The sequence below is a fragment of the Onychomys torridus genome, chromosome 21, assembly GCF_903995425.1.
Source record: "Onychomys torridus chromosome 21, mOncTor1.1, whole genome shotgun sequence".
Taxonomy (NCBI): Eukaryota; Metazoa; Chordata; class Mammalia; order Rodentia; family Cricetidae; genus Onychomys; species Onychomys torridus.
The window spans coordinates 25260446-25280279 of NC_050463.1; the positions used below are offsets into that span (position 1 = coordinate 25260446).

The following is a 19834-nucleotide window of genomic DNA, read 5'->3' on the forward strand; positions in this document are numbered from 1 at the left end:
GTCCTAGTCTCACCTAGCATCCTTTTTGTTCCATCCGATGCCTCACAGGCCCACGCTCCTCCTTGTTCGTGCCCCCTTCCCCTATTTGGCAGAGGCAGTGTACAGAGCTGCTGTAACGCCTTTGCTGCTAATTCTATCATGTCTTTCCTGTCGGAACCAGTTTCTGGTTCTTTCTTTCTGTTAGGAGCTGTGTTTCTCTACATCTTTATTTTTTGTTTTGTTTTATTGTTTTGTTTTGTTTGTTTGTTTGGTTGGTTGGTTGGTTGGTTGAGACAGGGTTTCTCTGTGTAGTTTTGGTGCCTATTCTGGATCTCACTCTGTAGCCCAGGCTGGCCTCGAACTCACAGAGATCCACCTGCCTCTGCCTCCCGAGTGGGGTTTAAAGGCGTGCGTCATCACCGCCCAGCTCATCTTTACATTCTTGGTCCTTGTCATCAGATGCTGGACATTGGAAATGCTGTGAGGTTAGTGCTCGATTCCGCTGTTCCTTTCAGTTGTGCTGAACTTTGTCCGGGATGTAGTAAAATTATTGTGTTATTTGAATTCCTCTGAGACTTGTTTTTAAGCAAGATGTAGGGTTGGTTACCTTTGCCCCAGTGCTAAAAGATCAAGACTCCCTTCCCACTCTGTTCTCATAAAAAATCTTTTAAAAAATAATTTTGTAGACCAAATCTCCTGACTGCACACTGTGGTTTTCTACAATAGGGATTGGCAGGCTGTGGCCTGTGATCAAAATGCAACCCACAGCTGCTTTTCGTAAATAGTTTACTGGAGTTCAGCACGCGCTTTCTGTAGCATCGTCTATTGTATTCTGGAAGTATTTTCTGGCCTCTTTCACAGTGGGGCAGCAAAGCTGAGTAATTGCCTTAGAGATAATATGGCCTGCAGAACCAAAAATAGTCAGGATCTGTGACCCTTTCCAGAACAGTTCTGCCAGCCTCTGCTGTGAAGAAGTACAAGCCCATTTGGGAGAGCTGTGGTTCTTGGGCATCTTGCTTCAACTGTCAATAGATCCTGTAGTTGACTGTGTTAATGTGTTATTAAACATCTACTGCTGTTTGGGGATACTTGATGGGAGTTTTATTTTTTAGACATCATGAGTTATGTGAATCATAAGTGCTTTATCAAATCTATTTTGTTTCCTATTTTATGTTATTACACTAGTTTGGGTGAACTTCCCTGCCTGCAATCTGTTTTCCTTTGCAGATGACCTCTTAGTCCTGCATCTCTCTGACCTGATTCGCATGGCATTCATGGCTGCAACTGATCATAGCAACCAGCTTCGAATGGCTGGGCTCCAGGCACTTGAAGACATTATCAAGAAGTTTGCATCTGTGCCTGAGCCAGAATTTCCAGGTCACGTGATCCTGGAGCAGTATCAAGCTAATGTGAGTTTTGCTGCTTATTCACAGACCGAATGGAGTTTGTGAGGGTCACTAGAGGAGGGATTACAGTCTCTTCATATGGAGCTGAAACCATTAGAATCTGTTTCATAGTTCAGCCAACCTACAACTGGAGAAGGCTCAAACTGCTGTAACTATTTTTAAGTTGTGATAGCACAGTAATGATAAACTAGAATAGAAATTCCAGCCTGGCTTCCCAGTCTTGTGCTGAGCTGTGTGGCCATGCCATGCCATTTAAAAGATAAAGGGAGCATTCACAGAAGTGTTGCAGATTTACTGACATTGTGTGTGTGTGTGTGTGTGTGTGTGTGTGTGTGTGTGTGTGCGCGCGCTTGATGAACAGTTTTAGACACAGAAGGAACTTCCTCTTGCAAACTGAGTGAGGATGACTCCTGATGGTCGCTGCCAAAGAAGCAGAGTTCCAAGAAATTGTTTTCGCTACACCCTAAACAGTACACTTGTTTTTCCAGAGATTTGTCCTCTAAGATTTCAGCCATACCACAGACTGATCCCCCTAATGGGGGAAAGGCTGTGTGAAAGCTAGGGGAAAGTGATATTAGCAAGCAAAACGGAAGTCTTTTTAAATGAAATTATTCTAAAACTTGGTTCCAGACACACAATATTTTGTCTAAAAGCTTTGTTCAAGCCTGGTGGTGGCACACGCCTTTAATCCCAGCACTCTCGAGGCAGAGGCAGGAGGATCTCTGTGAGTTTGGGGCCAGCCTGGTCTATAGAGTGAGTTCCAGGACAACAATGGCTACAGAGAGAAACGCTGTCTCAAAAAAACCTAAGTAAATAAGTAAATAAATGGACCCAAAATTATACTTGTGAGTAATACATAAACCACTTAAACAGGTGAGGAAGGTATAGCTTTAGTCCAAGTGGCTGCAGATAGTTGCTTACTAGAATGAGGATCTATGTGGGAGTGCTCTTAACTACTGAGCCATCTCTCCAGCCCCTACAATCTTTTTATTTAGAAATAATTTCAAATATTCAGGAAAGTATCCCAAACCGTGTTGTATCCTTTCCCGTGTCTGTCTATGGCTGATTTTGGTCCATTTGTTTGAAAGTTGACTCTCTTCCTCTCTGCTCCCTCCTGTGCGTCTTTCTCTTCCCACAGACATACATATGCAGTACAGCTTTTTCTAAGTCATTTCCAAGTCAATGATTTCAGTCATGGATCGTCACCCTTGCGTCATTCGGACTGTTTTTAAAGGATGAGAAGAACACTGTCCTCTGTAGCCACAGAACAGGAGTTAACCACTGGGAATTCAGTACTGACCGTGCTTTTACTAAGTCTGTCTAACTCTTGTATAGCTCTCTCTTCAGAGCCAGTTCACATGAGGGGTTAGTTGGTATTCGCCTTTAGTCATAGGAACTCCTGACTATCTCCAGACATCTGTGTAGACAACTTCGTGATGGCCGGTAGAAACCTCAACTTAGGACAGATTGCATGTAATGTCTTTACTCAGCTCACACACATTACATCTCATCATCTCTCCAAGAATCCATGGCCGATATTGGCTTCCTTAAAACTACAGCTTATATTCCTTTACTTGTTTATATAATAATAGAAAAGCTAATTAACGATGTATTATTACTTCTCATTGTGTGTACGGTGAGAATGAGTGTGTGCGTGTGTGCGTGTGCGTGTGTGTGTGCATGCACGCGTGCATTCGCAGATGCGTGAATGGGGTCAGAGGACAGCCTATAAGCATCAGTTCTCCCTTTTCACCATAGCTCCCAGTGAACAAACTCAGATTGTCTAGCTTGCTTGGCAGGTGGGCGCTTTTACCCACAGAGCTGGTCCCCTAAAAGCTAATAGCAGTTTTGAGCAGTCTTTTAAAGTATCTTTTTTTTTTGTATGTGGAGCTGAGGACCAAACCCAGGGCCTTGCGCTTGCTAGGCAAGCGCTCTAGCACTGAGCTAAATCCCCAACCACTAAAGCATCTTTTTGTGAGGTGAAATGGTCGTTGAGATACTTAGTACCGCTGAATTTTTATAATTCCTCACCTCTTTAAGGAACTTGACCCAGTTACTTGAGCTTTACTCAAGAGATACATAAGTACTGTTAGAAATATGCTTGGGCTAGCGGCGGTGGTGGCGCACCCCTGTAATCCCAGCACTCGGGAGGCAGAGGCAGGCGGATCTCTGAGTTCGAGGCCAGCCTGGTCTACAGAGTGAGGTTCAGGACAGGCTCAAAGCTACATAGAGAAACCCTCCCCCCCCCCAAGGGAAAAAAAAAGAAATATGTTTAGAAAATATATGGGGTTGAGGAGGAAACCCAAAAAATGTAACAGTCTTTGATAACATGTGACTCTGTCAGAAAATCCCATTTACTATTAAACAAAAATGAAAGTGAAAGAAACAAGATTGTCCTTTGGGCAGACTTTGCACATAGATCTGGTATTGATAACTGCCTGAGAAGCAAAGAAAAATGTAACCGTAGTTAATCTTACTGTAACATTGAAAGTGTTAGGGAGGAACACAGATGTGTGTTCGCTGTTTTAATCTCCAGTGACACAAAGTTTACTGCGTGTCTCTAGGTAAATGGTTTGCTCATTTTCTAGGTGGGAGCTGCCCTAAGACCAGCCTTTTCACAAGATACACCCTCAGATATAACAGCAAAAGCTTGCCAGGTAAGACGAAAGCAGCCTTCCCGTGGCTGCCCTCTGTAGATTTCACTTGAACAGAGAACCTGGAACTGCTCTTTGTGTTGAAACTACAATAGTGTTCATTTCTTTTTTATAAATTTTCAATAAAACCATCCAATCACTGATTTACTTTTTTGATATGTATGGGGCACAGCGCTCATGTGGTGGCCAGGATGGTTGTCTCCTCTGCTGTGTGGAGTCCCACTGAGACCATCGTCTTGACAGTGGGCAGCTTTACCAGCTAAGCCATCTCCCCCCCATCCCCGCCCCCATCTTTTTTTGCTTTTGTGTTCTATAGGAAATATAAGTTAGTAAGTGTTAATCACATCCATCCCTTTTCCATCATAGCTCAGGGTTTGGCTTTGGATACTGTCGTACTTTATCTCCAAGTGAATGGACCTGTGAACATCATAAGGGGAGCTAAAATAAACGAAAGATGCCCAAACCTGTACTAACGGCTAGGTATAAAGTGGTGGGGTGGTGAGTTGCACATTCTTTTGCTGTATAGAAAAGAAGGAATTGCTTAGAAGGATCTGGTTTGTTGGTGAGAATAATTTCACCTTAAGAAGTTTTAAATCAGGTAATCCTTAGACAGACAGGAGAAAGCCTGGCATGTGGTGCCTCGGGATGTCTCCATGAGCCAGCAAAATAGTTAAAGCAGGGCTGGGTCGTGAGCAGTGCACCCCCAACTATTTCACTTGGGCCTATCGGAGAAATGTATGCTCACTTGTCTGGTGTGGGGCCAGGGTCTTTTCTCTGAATGTGATTTTGTTGAACCATCACTACACCATCTTCCCTTATAAACAAATCCATACAGCACTACTTGTAATTTCAAGGTATAAAATCTTTTTAAAAAACCCATTTATGTTTTTTATTTCTGTGTGTGTATCTGTGTGTGTGCATGCTCGCACACGTATGGGTGCCCACAGATGTTAAAAGAGGGTATGAGATCCCCTGGAGGTGTGGTTATGGACCATGGTGAGCTTCCTGACCTGGGTGCTGGGAACCAGACTCTGGTCCTCTGCAGCAAGAACTCTCAACACTGAGCCATTTCTCCAGCCCCTAGGGTAGTGGTTCTCAACCTTCCTAAGGCTAGGACCCTTTAGTACAGTTCTTCATGCTGTGGGGACCCCCAACCATAAAGTTATTTTCGTTGCTACTTCATAACTGTAATGAATTGTTGTTATTAATTGTAAGTATTTTTGGAGACAGAGGTTTGTCAAAAGGGGTTTCTGGTATTCACAGGTTTGCCTGACTTTTAGTTACATTTAAACTAAATTACACAAAAATTTTGTATCTCTCCAGTATGTTTAGTTTCTTTAGGAATCAACTCCTTTCATCCTTTTTAACCCTTGCATTACATTGCATATAACTTTGAACTTTCTATTTGCAGAATTATTTTGGTTGACATCTTATTTTGTCAGAAGTATGTCCTTAATAACAATCTGTTTTTAAGTCTTTTTATTTGTATTAAGCTCAGTTTTCAGTCTTTGAAAAAATGATTTTTTTGTTTGTTTGCTTGTTTTTGGTTTTTTTGAGACAGGATTTTACTATGTAGTCCTGGCTGTCCTGGCACTCACTCTGTAGACCAGGCTGGCCTCAAAGTAGCGGAGATCCTCCTGCCTCTGCCTCCTGAGTGCTGGGATTAAAAACATACTGCCACTGCCCAGCTGAAAATAAAATTTTAAGTGAGTAAAATTATTGATATAAGTATTTAGTCACAGTCTTTAAGGATTTAAATAAAGGAACACAAGTCCATTAGCCAGGATTTGAAAGCCAAATACTGCAGAAACTCAGAGTGTTTTTATGATCTATTTGGCAGCAAAACCTGAGTTCATTACACTGATTTTTATATTGATTTGTCTCTGAGAGTGGTACCTAATGAATTCCCTATTAGAAATGTCCATGTGTCCATGGTGTGGCGCAGTTCCAATCCTTCCCACATGTGTTCCCTCCCTGACGAGGTTCCTGCACCTTCATTAGAGTTGCCAAAGCTGGCCCTGTCTAGGCCGCTTCCTGGGTGACATCCTTCTCTTGGCTCCGGTGGCTGTCCTCAGGTGGTTTTCCTTTATTTTCCTGGGTTTCAGCTTACTTACCTCGTTCCACTTGCCTTTGAAGTATACCAGCCTCCCCTGTTGTCTGGATATAAGGCTTTTAAGATATTTTTCCTCAAGCCAAATGGTGTTGCACACCTTTAATTCCAGCTCTTGGGAGGCAGAGACTGGTGGATCTCTGTGAGTATAAGACCAGTCTGGTCTACAGAATGAGTTCCAGGACAGCCAGGGCTACTCAAAAAAACAAACAAACAAACAAAAGATATTTTTTCCCCTAAACCTGCCTCATACTCCTACTTTAGTTATTGCCTTTGTGTAGAAGTTTCTAGTCTTACATAGTTCCCCTCCACTTGCTCCTGGAACCTAGAGCTGAGTTTCCAACTGTCTGCTGAATGTCCATCCACAGGTCTCTTAGTGGTACTTAGAATTCTCAAGTGAAAATGTTTGGAGTCCAGATCGTGCTGACGTCTCTCCACTGAACCTTCCTAGTTTTTATATTAGTGCTCCTAACGATGGTGTCACTGTCCGTCTGTTTTTCCACGTCAGGAGCCTTGACAAAATTGAGCAGGTTTTGCTTCCTTACTCTTTCTGCACTCCACTGTCTTGTGCCCAAATAAATGGCGTCCACACCCTGTAATTTTGTCTCCACGTGTCTCCTGACCTCCTCATTGTATTCCCGGTTCCATCCATGTCGTCTCTTTCTTATGCAGCACTTTAATGCAGGTAACTGACATGCTGTCTAGTATCCTGTGTATGGTTCTCCTAAGGCATAAATCTAATGCCAAAGATGCTTGGCAACTCGTGACTCAGGACCCTTGGCAACTCGTGACTCAGGACCCTTGGCAACTCATGGTCATCCTCTGATTTTAGTACCTAGGATATTTACACTTTGTGTTTCTGACCTCAGCTTTCCTGATCTTCACTTCTTACCCACACACAAACTGTCCTGACTTCTAAGCATCATCCAGCGTAAACTGCAATCATAAAACTCTATGGTTTTCTTTTTCTCTTTTTAAAAAAGTCTTTCACAGTAGCTACTTTGATAGTTTGCTAATGGTAAACAGATATTTTGTTGAAGAAATTTTCAAGACTGAACTACTTTGGGTAAAAAAACACTTATTCATTTGTTAAATAGTAGATACATAGAGTCCAGGCATGGTGGTACAGACTTTTAATTCCTGCACTTGGGAGATGAGTTCAAGGCCAGTCTGCAGTGCATGGCCAAGCCCTGTCTCAGACAGACAGACAGTAGGAACTCAGTGCTACTTCGTTGTCTGCAGAGGTTAGAATGAACCTCTGTAGAGTGTTATCTTGCTTCAGATAGTGGCACAGCAGGGAATAAAGAGGCTCATTCTACCTATGCAGACAATGAAGTGTCACTGAGTTCCCTGTCTGAAAAATATAAGACAAAATCCCTTTTCTTGAGAAGGGGTATTTAATGTAGGGAAATTCACCATGGAAAGCACAAAAATATAAATAATAAAAACTTTTTATGCTAAGATTCTTTTATTTAATTAATATTAAGAGACTTGCTTCCTTGATAACTAGGTTGCAGAAGTTTTATTTAGGGTTTTTAAATTATTTACTTATTTTTATTTTATGTATGATATGGTGGAACCCATGTCCCTCTCCTCTACGCACAGTTACTCTCCATACACAGTAACCTTACACATCCCTTGGCCAGGTGTGCAGCACGTGGATTGGCAGTGGCGTGGTCAGCGACCTCAATGATCTCCGTCGGGTCCACAACCTGCTCGTGTCCTCTCTGGACAAAGTGCAGGCTGGAAAGGGATCTTCCAGCCAGCTGTACCGAGAGAGTGCCACCACCATGGAGAAGCTGGCTGTCCTCAAGGCCTGGGCAGAGGTAAACATGGCCCCTCTCATATCACCATCCCCCATCCCTGATGCTCATTGGAGACTCTTCTGGACATTAAAAATGGCCCTCGGCATAGGAAGCTTTTTCTAACTCTGTTGATGAGTCTTCTGTAAAGTGTTCTCTTACTTCGGATAGTGGCTGTCACTAGTGTGGCCGAGGCAGGAGATTGCCGTGTCAGGGCCACTCTTGGGTTTTATAGCAAGTTCTAAGCCAATCAAAGCTACAAAGTGAGACCCTGTCTGAAAAATACAAAACAAAATCCTTTGTCTTGAGAAGAGGTATTTAATATAGGGAAATTCACCATGGAAAGCACAAAAATATAAGTATAAAAATGTTTTTATGCTAAGATTCTTTTATTTAATTAATTTTAAGAGACCTGCTACCTTGATAACTAGGTTGCAGAAGTTATATTTGATTTTTTTTAATTTTTGTATTTATTTGTGTTTTATGTATGAGTGTTCTGCATGTATACCTGTATGCCAGAAGACATAATATCCTATTATAGATGGTTATGAGCCACCATGTTTGTGGGAATTGAACTGAGGTCCTCTGGAAGAGCAACCAGTGCTCTTAACCTCTGAGCCATCATCTCTCCAGCCCTTAGTTTATTTTTTAATAGTTGTTTTTAAACCTGTTTCATTTCCATAGCTGTTGTTGCTGCTGCTCCTGCTCTGTGTGTGTATGCTACGTGTATATGTGGGCACTTCTTTATAAAATTATATTATTTTAGCTGGGCGGTGGTGGCACACGCCTGTAATCCCAGTACTCGGGAGGCAGAGGCAGGTGGATCTCTGTGAGTTTGAGGCCAGCCTGGTCTACAGAGCTAGTCCAGGACAGGCTCCAAAGCTACAGAGAAACCCTGTCTCAAAAAACCAAAAAAAAAAAAAAAAAAAAATTATTTTAAATTATCTTTTCTAGATTTATCACCACCTGCTCTCCAGTATTTGTAATAACTGATTCCTTTCTCTACCAGCTCAGCCCATTTTAAAGATCTATTGATTTTTATTTTATATGTATGTGAGTTTTGCCTGCATGTATGTATATGTACCATGTGTGTGCCTACTTCTTGCAGAGACCAGAAAAGGGATCCTCTCAAACTGGAGTTATGGGTGGTTGTGAGGCACCAGGTGGTGCTGGGAATCAAACCCAGGTCCTCTGCAAGAGGAGCAGGTGCTTTTAACTTGTGAGCAGCTCTCCAGCCCTCCACCTGTCCTCCCTGTGTCTGTGGTACAGCAGCTCGAGGCCCCTGAACAGCAGCGCTGCCTCAGAGTGTGCGGTACTTGGAAGATAAAGGTTGCTGGGCTGTGGGGGACACCCCTGACTCAGTTTAGATAAAGGATGCTGGGCTGTGAGGACACCCCTGACTCAGGTTAGATAAAGGATGCTGGTCTGTGAGGACACCCCTGACTCAGTTTAGATAAAGGATACTGGGCTGTGAGGACACCCCTGACTCAGGTTAGATAAAGGATGCTGGGCTGTGGGGACACCCCTGACTCAGTTTAGATAAAGGATGCCGGCTGTGGGGGACACCCCTGACTCAGTTTAGATAAAGGATGCCGGGCTGTGGGGACACCCCTGACTCAGGTTAGATAAAGGATGCTGGGCTGTGGGGGGAGTGGACTTGGATTTATTCCTTCATAGAAAGAAATATACAGTTCTATGAGGTATCGTAAAAATTAATTTTTTTTCTCCAATTTTTAGGCTATAGATCAAGCTATCTTACAAATAAAGTATCCTTGGGATCCTGTACTTCTTACTCTGATGGTATTTTAGCAAAATAATGTTTTTTGCTTATTTTAGTAAAATGATTGCTTTTACTTATAAAATTTTAGTCTCTGAAATTAATACAAATCTGATTTTATATTTTATGTTAAATTTTAAGATAAAAGTAAGATAAGATACTATTTAGTGGATTTTATTTTTTAAAAAATATCCCCTAAAAATTGTCTGTCCTTCAGTCTCATGTGTGTATCATCCTGTGTTCGGATGATCATGTAAGATCCTTTTAAGGTGGCAGGTCCTCTAAACGTTTCTGTGCTGGGATTGATTGATCTGCTGGGAAGTTTGCCAACGCTCAGTGAAAAGAATATTGAATACTGAGTCTGAGGCCCTAGAACAAGTTCTGTCTCAAGACTCACCATCTGTGTGACTTCTTCAAGTGATGATTGGCTCACAGCCTCAGTTTTATCATGAAAAAGTGGAAATAGTATAGCAGTTCAAAGCATTGTGCCTAGCACTGAACTGAGATAAATAAATAAATGCCATAAAAATTAGATCAGATGCCACGTAACAAAATTAATAATGTGCGTTTATTTGGAGTTCTTTCTTACTTGGGGTAATTTGTATTATCGTTCAGCGGTTTGTACCTCAGCCTTCGTTTTTCCTGCTGTCTGGGAATCCTTCCACCACTTCACCTCCTTTACCACTTTCTCAAATGCCAGCTTATTCTAGACCTCTCTACTCAAGACCTGTCTTTACGTCTGTGTTTTCACTTAGAGGATTCGTTTCTCAACTCCCCCACATCTTTAGGTTTATGCGAACAGTGTGACATTGAATGTTACTTGCCTATTCAAAACTTGTTTGGGGGCCTGGAGAGATGGCTCTGAGGTTAAGAGCATTGACTGTTCTTCCAGAGGACCTGAGTTCAATTCCCAGCAACCACATGGTGGCTCACACTCATCTGTAACGGGATCCAATTCCTTCTTCTGCTGTACATGAAGACAGAGCACTCACATACATAAAATACATGAATGAATGAATCTTTCAAAAAGCTTGTTTTCTTCACATTAAGATATTTCTTTTATTTTTAATGTTTTATGTGTATAAATGTCTGCATGCATGTATGCGTGTGTATGTACCATGTGCATGCCTGTTGTTCTGCACAAGGAGCAAGTGCTCTTAACCATAGAGCCATCTCTCTGGCTCCACTTGTTTTCTAACATTGAAGTTAGGAAATGGCTTTCAACGAGTTATAGTGTAAATTAAATTAGATAGTGTAGAGGACTGTGCGCAATACTTACTCTTTTATCCATAATCAACGTTATATGCTATGATTAGTGTTTAAAGTATTAAAATTTTGCTTGAATCAGGACTAATAAATAGTTCTTTTATCTCCACCCCAATTTGTCCAACAACATGTTATGGAATGTCAGCTCCAGGGCAGGATAGTAAGGAGCAGACAGATGTACTGTATTTACTTAGCCAGCCAAACTCAAAACAAGGAAGGAAATGAAAGTGAGGAGTGCTGCCATAGAAATTCGGAGCTCTGGAGCAGTGCAGGGCCGCAGGCTCAGAGCTGGGTCCTTGGAGAAAGGGGTTTTAAACGGAGGCGTGGAGGACAGGCGTAGATACCAGTCAGCATCTGCATGAAGAGACGTCAGAGCTCCGGACCCTCCCCTCTTCCCCATGCTCTGTGTCTTTGCCTGTATTCTCCCGTCTTCCTGCTCCCCTCTCTCCTCACCCCCTGAGGCTTCGTGAAAGAATTCCAGTGTCTTCACTTCTTCAGTTAGTCTCTCCATTGAGATCACTTTCACTAAGGCCATGAACAGCTGTCGTTCAAACCGCTCACCACTTCTGAACCTGTCTTACTCGACCCCATAGCTTGTGCTCTCCAAGTGTGCAGCCACCACAGCAACGCACCCCACACTTCTCCTGAGAGCCAGAAGAATGCTTGTTATCACCGAGCCCGGAATTCCTCTTACGGTCCTTTGCTCTGACAAAGGAAAGCAATAAGCTCATAGATATGTTTCCTTCGAGTGTTATTGGTGACACTGTGCAGTAAACACCCTTTGCTGTTGTCTGTGATTGCCTAGGCTACACAGTCGGAAGAACACATGGAATGTCTTCAGCTGCGGGGAAATTAGTGGACACATTATGGTCTGTGCGGTGCACCCATTAGGATGTGGTTATGAAGACTGAGAAAACTGCATTTTAACTGATCAAATTAAATGGAAAGTCTCTGTACAGCAAAATTACAGCTTACAAAGACGGAACATGATAATGGGAATTAGGATAATAAGGCATTTTCAGACTTGTACGTCCTAACTTTTTTTGTTTGTTTATTTGTTTTGCAGTAGTATTTTACTATGTATCCCTGGCTAGCCTGGAACTCACTCATTATATAGACCAGGCTGGCCTCAAACGTGTATGATTTTCCAGCTTCAGCCTCCTGGGTACTGGGATTATAAATGTGTGCTACCATGTGCAATTTTTTTACTTCCCCGACCTCCTATAGTACACTTATTAAAATGAAAGTCGTAGAAAAGTACGTATGTCTGTCATAAAAATTCCTACGGTGATTCTTTCCTTCCTCGCTGCCCCCTGTGCTCAGGCAAGAGCCACGCAGTGCCCTACTTTTCCCTGTTTGTCCTTGCTGTTCCTCCTGGCTAAAAATTCTTTAAAAGGCCGGGCGGTGATGGCATGTGCCTTTAATCCCAGCACTCGGGAGGCAGAGCAGGAGGATCTCTGTGAGTCCGAGGCCAGCCTGATCTACATAGTGAGTTCCAGGCCATCCAGGGTAACAGTGAGACCCCATCTGAAACACAAAACAAAACAAAGCCAAAAACAGAACACCTCTGGGAAGCATGAATGTGGTGTTTCTAACCCAAGCTGCAATCCGTCCACTCTAGAATTTTGTTAATGTCTGTCTGCCTGTCTGTCTGTGCTCCAGTTGTCCTCTCACTGTGTGAATGAGTGTAAGGTAAGCCCTGCCTCTCGAGAGGCTTCGAGTGTGCAGGCACACAAGCTTCCACAGCAGGCACACAGGAGCAGCGCTGTGGAACGAAAGGTACTCAAGACTTGTGTGTAGTGCAGATGTTTCTCTTGTTTTATTCCTTTTCCCATTTTCCAGCACTGTATTATCAGTTCCCCAGAGCCTAAACATAAGTACAAAAATAAACTCAATAGTGAAGTACCCTGAACATGCTTAGGAGAGTTGACATTACATGTCTTTTTTAAAAGGTCCACAAACTACAAAGGACACAGATAACACATGTGACAGCTACATTGTATTCTTAGACTGGCTGTCTGGTGTAATTGTGACATTGCCGAGTCTCACTTAAGGCCTGTGTAGGAGGCAGATTAGGGGGTATTTATGGATATCCTTTCTCTGGCCACCTCCCTTCTCTCAGTCTGTTTCTTTGAAGGCTGTTCATTTATGCCTAGTAAGCCTGGGCAAGAGGCAGTAGACAGGAAGTTATACTCTGTGCTGGGAAAAAGGAGGCTTTGTAAAGTGGAGCAAGGATGCCAGAATAACTCAGAGCAGCCTGCTTAAGGGGCATGGTGCGGGGAGAGGAATAGTCAGAAACCAGAGAGACGCTCTCAAGCAGGAGCTAGAGTTGCTCGTTATGGTTATCAAGAATTCATAAAGTTATATACATACCTTCTAATATCCACGCCCAATTCCCCTTCGTCATTTAACTGTGTCATTATAACAGTTTAAAATACCCAGTTTTCATCTGATGCCTCATTTTCAACTCGTGAATGTCTTATTAGGTATATGTGGTTGCTATGAATATTAAAAAAGAAGCAGAGTCGAAACCAAAGAGAGCGATGAAAAACCCCGAAGACGATGATGATGACTATGGTACCATGGATGAACTGCCGCCGGACAGTTTGATAACCCTGGTGCAGCCTGAGCTGCCGACACTCAGCCGCCTGTGGCTGGCAGCGCTGAGGGACTACGCGCTGTTGACTTTGCCAGCCGAGTTTTCTAGTCAGCTGCCCCCAGATGGTAAGAATCACGTGCTAACGGTAAACAAAGCGGACTTGGCCCAGGCTAGTACCAACAGTAACGTAATAACATCTTCGGATCTGTGGACTTCAACGTGGCATTGTTTAACTTGGAGCCCGTCCTTTATACTGGTTTTGTGAACTCAGGCTGTGACCAGGGAGCGTGTTAGCTGAAGCGGAAACGTTAGTGCCATTGCAGTGATAGCATTATGAATAGGGTACTCTACAGTAGCTGTGGGAAGCAACCCGTGACCATGACCGTGATGAAGTATTCGACTGTGCTGCCCAGTGGTTGTGTTTTCATGTACATCCTAGTTGAGCCATGAACTGTGTTCTTAAGGCGTTTGCTTATTTGTACTTAATTAGTTCTCCTATTGAGATCAGTCAGGACAGCATTATGAACTGTTTTTGTTTAAGAGACATATGATGAGCTCCCAAATGTTTTGATGACAGTGATTGAGTCCCTTTCATTCTCCTCCCGTGGAACACTCTGATAGCCAGGAGAGAGTAGAAACTCAGTGTTGGCAGTGCAGATGGAAATGGGGAGGAAGAGGAGAGGGGAAACAGGCGGAGAAGGCCTCTGTGACAGTGAAGAAAGAGTACAGGGGGGCATCCGGCTTGTCCCTCAAGGCAGAGCAGTGTAAGGATGCATGGTGTCCCTGGTGGCAGAGGAGAGGCTGGAAGGCTGGCATCAGGGGGGACAGGCCTATCCAGCTTAGCTCTGGAGGAGGCCTTTGGTTGGGGAGGAGCTTGTTGTCAGAGCACACTTTGGAAAAGAATGTCTTGGCTTGATTTGATTGTTTCACAGGTGGGGCATTTTATACTCCCGAGACCATCGATACAGCGAGACTTCACTACCGGAACTCCTGGGCCCCGATTCTCCATGCAGTGGCCCTTTGGTTGAACAGCACAGGATTTACATGTCCAGAGTCCACAGAAGCAGCAGCCGCGGCTGGTGTACAAAAACGCTCCCCAGCTGTCACTTTAAACCAGGTGCCCGGAGCAGTGGCTGGTGCTAAACCCTTGCCAGAAGTTAACAAAGACAGGATGCACCTGATCCTAGGTGGGTCACCATGATGCATTTCGGGACCTGCCACTTGAGAGCATGGGTAGCTTTCATTTTGATGCTGTAGAGAAGGTTTGCATAGTACAATTCAGAGAAAGAATAATAAAAGGACTTTTGCAGCTCCACTTATAAGTTAACTGGATTATAACCTAAAAATTATTTTAAAGTACTCTAAAACTTTAGTCATAGTGTTCACTCACAGGATATTGAATTACAAGGGAAAAAAACCTGGGGTTTTTTTATTCAACATGTTTTCTCTATCTTGGCATTTAACAGATTATCTAATGAAGAAAAAAATGGTTTATAGTCTACTTTTAAATTATTTTTAATTTATAAATGTTCTTTTAATATTTAAGTATTTACATATTCTGAAGGAACTTTTATGATCTCATATTTTTAGAAAAGACAGACAACTAGTAAGGTGTAATTATGGAATTCATAGATCTCACGACTGAAAATATGAAAACTTTCCAAAGCCTTACCCTTGTGCATGGTGAGCGCCTATTTTGACAAGTGTTGTGTGTAGCTTGACATTTAAAAACCTTGTTTGTGGCCTGGAGAGTTGGCCCAGTGGTTAGCAGCACTTACTGCCCTTACAGGGGACCTGAGCTCATCCCCAGCACCCACCTCAGGTGGCCTCCCAACTGCTGTATCTCCAGCTTCATTGGATCTGACCTCACTCTGTGGGCTCTGCAGGCACATGCACTCACATGAATAAACCCACACACATACACAGAATTAAATCCTTTAAAAGCATGCATGAATAAAAATTATTGGGCAACTCTTTAATAAAAGTAGTGAAATACTTAGAAATTTATTCTTAATGTACTATAATGTTTAATTCTAGAAATTGAAATGTATCTTCCTAATCAACCTAGTGACAGGCTGCACATACCTAATCGCAGGCTACAACCCTTTGTTGTATGTCTGCTTATCCCAGAATGCTTTTTTAACTCTCTGGTATTAATAAACATTCAGTAATCTGGGAAAAATAGAGAACAATGGAGTGCCAAGCCAACACAAGTGTTTTGTGTTAAAAACCTATGTTTTTACTTTGTGCATTTCAGGTGTAAGTATACAGTTCCTTTGTTCCCCTCGGCCTGAGGAGCCCATTGAACATGTTACAGCATGCCTGCAGGCCTTACACACCTTACTGGGTTCTCCTTACGCACGAATCCACATTGCAGAGGATCAGGTACAGTGTATTTCTTTAATAGATAATTGTATGCTTTGTAGTAATCATATCTACTTTGGAATAAATTTCTCACATTGTAAATAAACCTTGTGTATTGCTAACAAGACTGTGTAACTAATGCTAGTGAAAAGGCTCTTGGGTGACCACATGGAGTTATGCCACAGCTAGACGCCATGCCTTCCTAGCCTGGTAGCTGTGGGGATACAGAGAAGGAGGTGGGGGCACCAGCAGTGTGATGTGAAGGTAAAGGACAACTTATCAGAGAGAGAGTCAATGAGTCCATCTTAGAGAGGAATTGCCAAAGAGATGAGTTTGCCTCTGAGAAAGAACAGCACACATACAAAAACCGGGCTTCATGAGAGAACATGATAAGTTCAGTGCTACTACAGTCAGGTACTGTTGCTGACAAAAAACAGGTACAGGTCATTGGATGGTGCTGGACAGTGCTGTAAAGGCCAAATTATGAAGATTTCCTTATGACATGCAAAGGAATTAGAATTCTATCCTGAAAGTAAAAGGAAATTATTAAAATGTTTAAATGGAAGAATGATTAATTTTGCATTTGCCTAGATAGATAGATAGATAGATAGATAGATAGATAGACAGATAGATGATAGATAGATAGATAGATAGATAGATAGATAGATAGACAGATAGACAGACGGATGGATGGATGGATGGATAGATGGATGGATGGATGGATGGATAGATAGATGGATAGATAGATGATAGACAGATAGACAGACAGATTTCACAACAGCTTTGCAGAGGCTGGTTATGAAGTATGAGAAGGGAAGCGTGGAGGCCAGTTATGAGGCTCTCTACTGAATTATCCAAAGAATAGTAGTCTAGAAAAGTTGAATAAAGATGAAAAGAGGTCCGTGTTGGGAAAGTGAGAATAAACAACATTTATGAATCAGAAAGAGTGAACTAGATGGGCAGTAGGGACCACTAATGAGGTAGGCATAGAGCAAAAGGCAGCAGCTATGGAGAGGACAAGAGAAGCATTTCAAGACAGACAGAGAACAGTGTGGGAGGGAAGAGCATGAGAGAAAGGTACAGCCTACATAAAAGTGAAAGAAGAACGTCTAGAACATTCAGTTACACACAAGAGGGTGGCCTGACTGGAGAGGCAGGGGTCTTTTACCAATTCCTGGAAGTCTATTAGGAGAAGAGAAGGACACATGGGAAAAATGGAACAGCCATGTTTTTTTTTTTGTTTTTGTTTTTAGTTTTTAGTTTTGTTTTTTCGAGACAGGGTTTGTCTGTGTAGCTTTGGAACCTGTCCTGGAACTCACTTGGTAGCCCCGGCTGGCTCGAACTCACAGAGATCCTCCTGCCTCTGCCTCCCAAGTGCTGGGATTACAGGCATGTGCCACCATCGCCCGGCAGATTTTTTTTTTTTTTTAAATTCCTTTGTACTTTTGGGGATTGGATCCAGAGCCTCATGTGTGCTGAGCAAGTTGCTGATCACTTTACCAACAACAGCACCCTGAGCTGTAGGCAGACGTTCTGTATAGGGAGAAATTTTTGACTGAATTAGAATTTCTCCTCTGTGTTTTAATTTGAGGCAAGCTCATTGTATCAATTAGGTGTGGAAAATTGTAGAAGATTAACATCAAAGTAAATGGTTCCTGAGGTGGGTAGGACATACCAGTTACCCATCTTAGGTTGGCAATTATACACCTCTGTGATGCTGAACTCTAGCAATACCAATAGCTTAGGTGTTTTGTTCCAGTAGGAGAAGAATACTATCTGGATATTAAACTTCTAAATATTTAAATACTAGCCATTTGGTGCTTGAAAATGTGTGACCTCTGAATTCTATTATTATAACATTCTCTTTTGTTATCTAGTCCTATATATTAAATTTTAGTTACAAAATTACTTTTGCATGTCTGTTTTCTCAGATTTTAATGATGACATCTATCCTTTGAAGTTGAAGTTCACTAAACGTATTTGTATTAATTTATAATAGCTGATTGGTGTTGAGTTGCTAAGTGTCCTGCACCGCCTGCTGCTGACCTGGAACCCACCCTCCATCCAGCTGCTGGTCACTGGGGTTGTGCAGCAGATTGTCAGGGCTGCTCAGGATTACTTACAGGAGAAGAGAAGCACCCTAAGTAAGTGCTGGAAGCTGCACTGACCTGAAGCAAACCTTCTTCGTCCCCCGAGCCTTGGGGGTCTTTTTCATATGGATGGGTGTTATGCCTGCATGTGTGTCTATGCACTGCATGCATGCCTGGGGCCCACAGAGGACAGAAAAGGGCATTGGATCTCTAGAACTGGAGTTACAGATGGTTGTGAGCTGCCAGGTATCAAACCCTGGTCCTCTGGAAGTGCAGCCGGTGTTCTTAATCAGTGAACCATCTCTCCAGCCCTGTACTCCTAGTTTTATAACGATAGGACTAAGAAGTTTTATAAACCAGACATGTGAGGTTGGGGATTTAGCTCAGTCAGTGGTAGAGGCGCAAGGCCCTGGGTTCAGTCCTCAGCTCCAACAAAACAAAACTAAACACAAAGCACATAACAAACACAGGCATGATGGGGCATACCTGTAACCCCAGCATTAGGGAGGTAGAAGCAAGATCAAAAAGTTGTGGTTCTCCACTATATAGCAAATTAAAGGTCAGCTTGGCCTAGAGGCCGGTCTCAAAAAATAAAAATTTAAGTTTAAAAAAAGAAATTGCAAATTCTGGACTTCTCCCAATTAAAGGTGTCAATTTTATGTGGTCCAACCTAGCAAATTTGTTATTCCTATTATGAAACACAAACCTAATTTTTTTTAGCGTAGTAGTGATTTTTCCAGGTGAAATGAACTCCCAGTGGCTTTCAAGGAGGGTTTATCTATCCAGGACATTTGCCAAGTAGGACATATGGCACCATTTACACATTTACTTATAAACCCTTTAGAAATAATTTAAAATGTACTTATTATTTTATGTATTTTTTTCTGGAAATTTCATTAAATTGTATCTTTCTTAAGATGAAGAGGATATGGAAAAAGAATCCTGTCCCACATTAGGAGAAGGAGGTGACAGCGGTGGCCTCATCCCTGGAAAGTCTCTTGTGTTTTCAACCATGGAGCTGTTGATGTTCATTTTAGTACGGCATATGCCGCACCTGAGTACTAAGATGTCGGACTCTCCAAGTCACGTGGCCACGAAAACTCGCCTGTCAGAAGAAAGTGCTCGTTTGGTGGCGGCCACGGTGGCCATTCTGTCCGACTTGCCATCCCTCTGCTCACCCGCTGGTATGGTGTTTAGGAGTGTGTTTGGATCAGTGTTTGGGAGTGTGCCATACGATGAGGCAAAGATGAGCTTTCTATGCATCTTAACTTAGGCTTCTTTTCTTCCTAAATCTCAGGCGCTAAACGGGAAGTTTTTAAAGGGTTACTTTGCCCGTGAGAGCCTAGGAAAGACTAAAGTTTCTGAAGCTAGCAACCTAAGGTAACCTCATTATCAATCTCTCAGAGGGAGATCCGGGCTGTAGCTCAGTGCTGGAGAGCTGGCCAGCACATGCAAGGTCCTTATCTTGGTTTTGATCCCCAACACATCAAAACTTGAAGATTGAGGGAAGACTTCGTGAAGCCAACAGGTAGACATGGGAGGAATGACTGAAGTCCTGTTTTATAATCTGGTACCTCGTGAATGTCACTGAACAATTAAAGCCTGTCTGAAGAGCTTGGCAGTCAACTGAAGGAACACTGAAAACAATTATGGTTTAAGAAAGATGGTAGTTGTCTGTAGATACTGGAAACTATCTTACAGATAGACTTTCTCTCAGTTTCAAGGTAAAAATAGTCCCAGAAGGTGTGTGGTACATTTCAGCCCAAGCAAACCTTTGCGGTTCCTAC

The 19834-nt window shown here is 42.6% G+C and overlaps 1 protein-coding gene across 2 annotated transcripts in view; it reads left to right on the top strand.

Annotated features, from left to right (window-relative positions):
- Positions 1–19834, top strand: part of Heatr5b (HEAT repeat containing 5B) — a 79107-nt gene that overhangs the window by 49381 nt on the left and 9892 nt on the right. For both annotated transcript variants that reach the window (XM_036170644.1, XM_036170643.1), the window contains exons 25-32: positions 1207–1388; positions 3974–4042; positions 7796–7975; positions 13481–13718; positions 14526–14780; positions 15851–15978; positions 17957–18101; positions 18965–19231. In XM_036170644.1, coding sequence (XP_036026537.1) covers positions 1207–1388; positions 3974–4042; positions 7796–7975; positions 13481–13718; positions 14526–14780; positions 15851–15978; positions 17957–18101; positions 18965–19231 — 1464 coding nt within the window. The remainder of the gene's footprint in view (positions 1–1206; positions 1389–3973; positions 4043–7795; positions 7976–13480; positions 13719–14525; positions 14781–15850; positions 15979–17956; positions 18102–18964; positions 19232–19834) is intronic.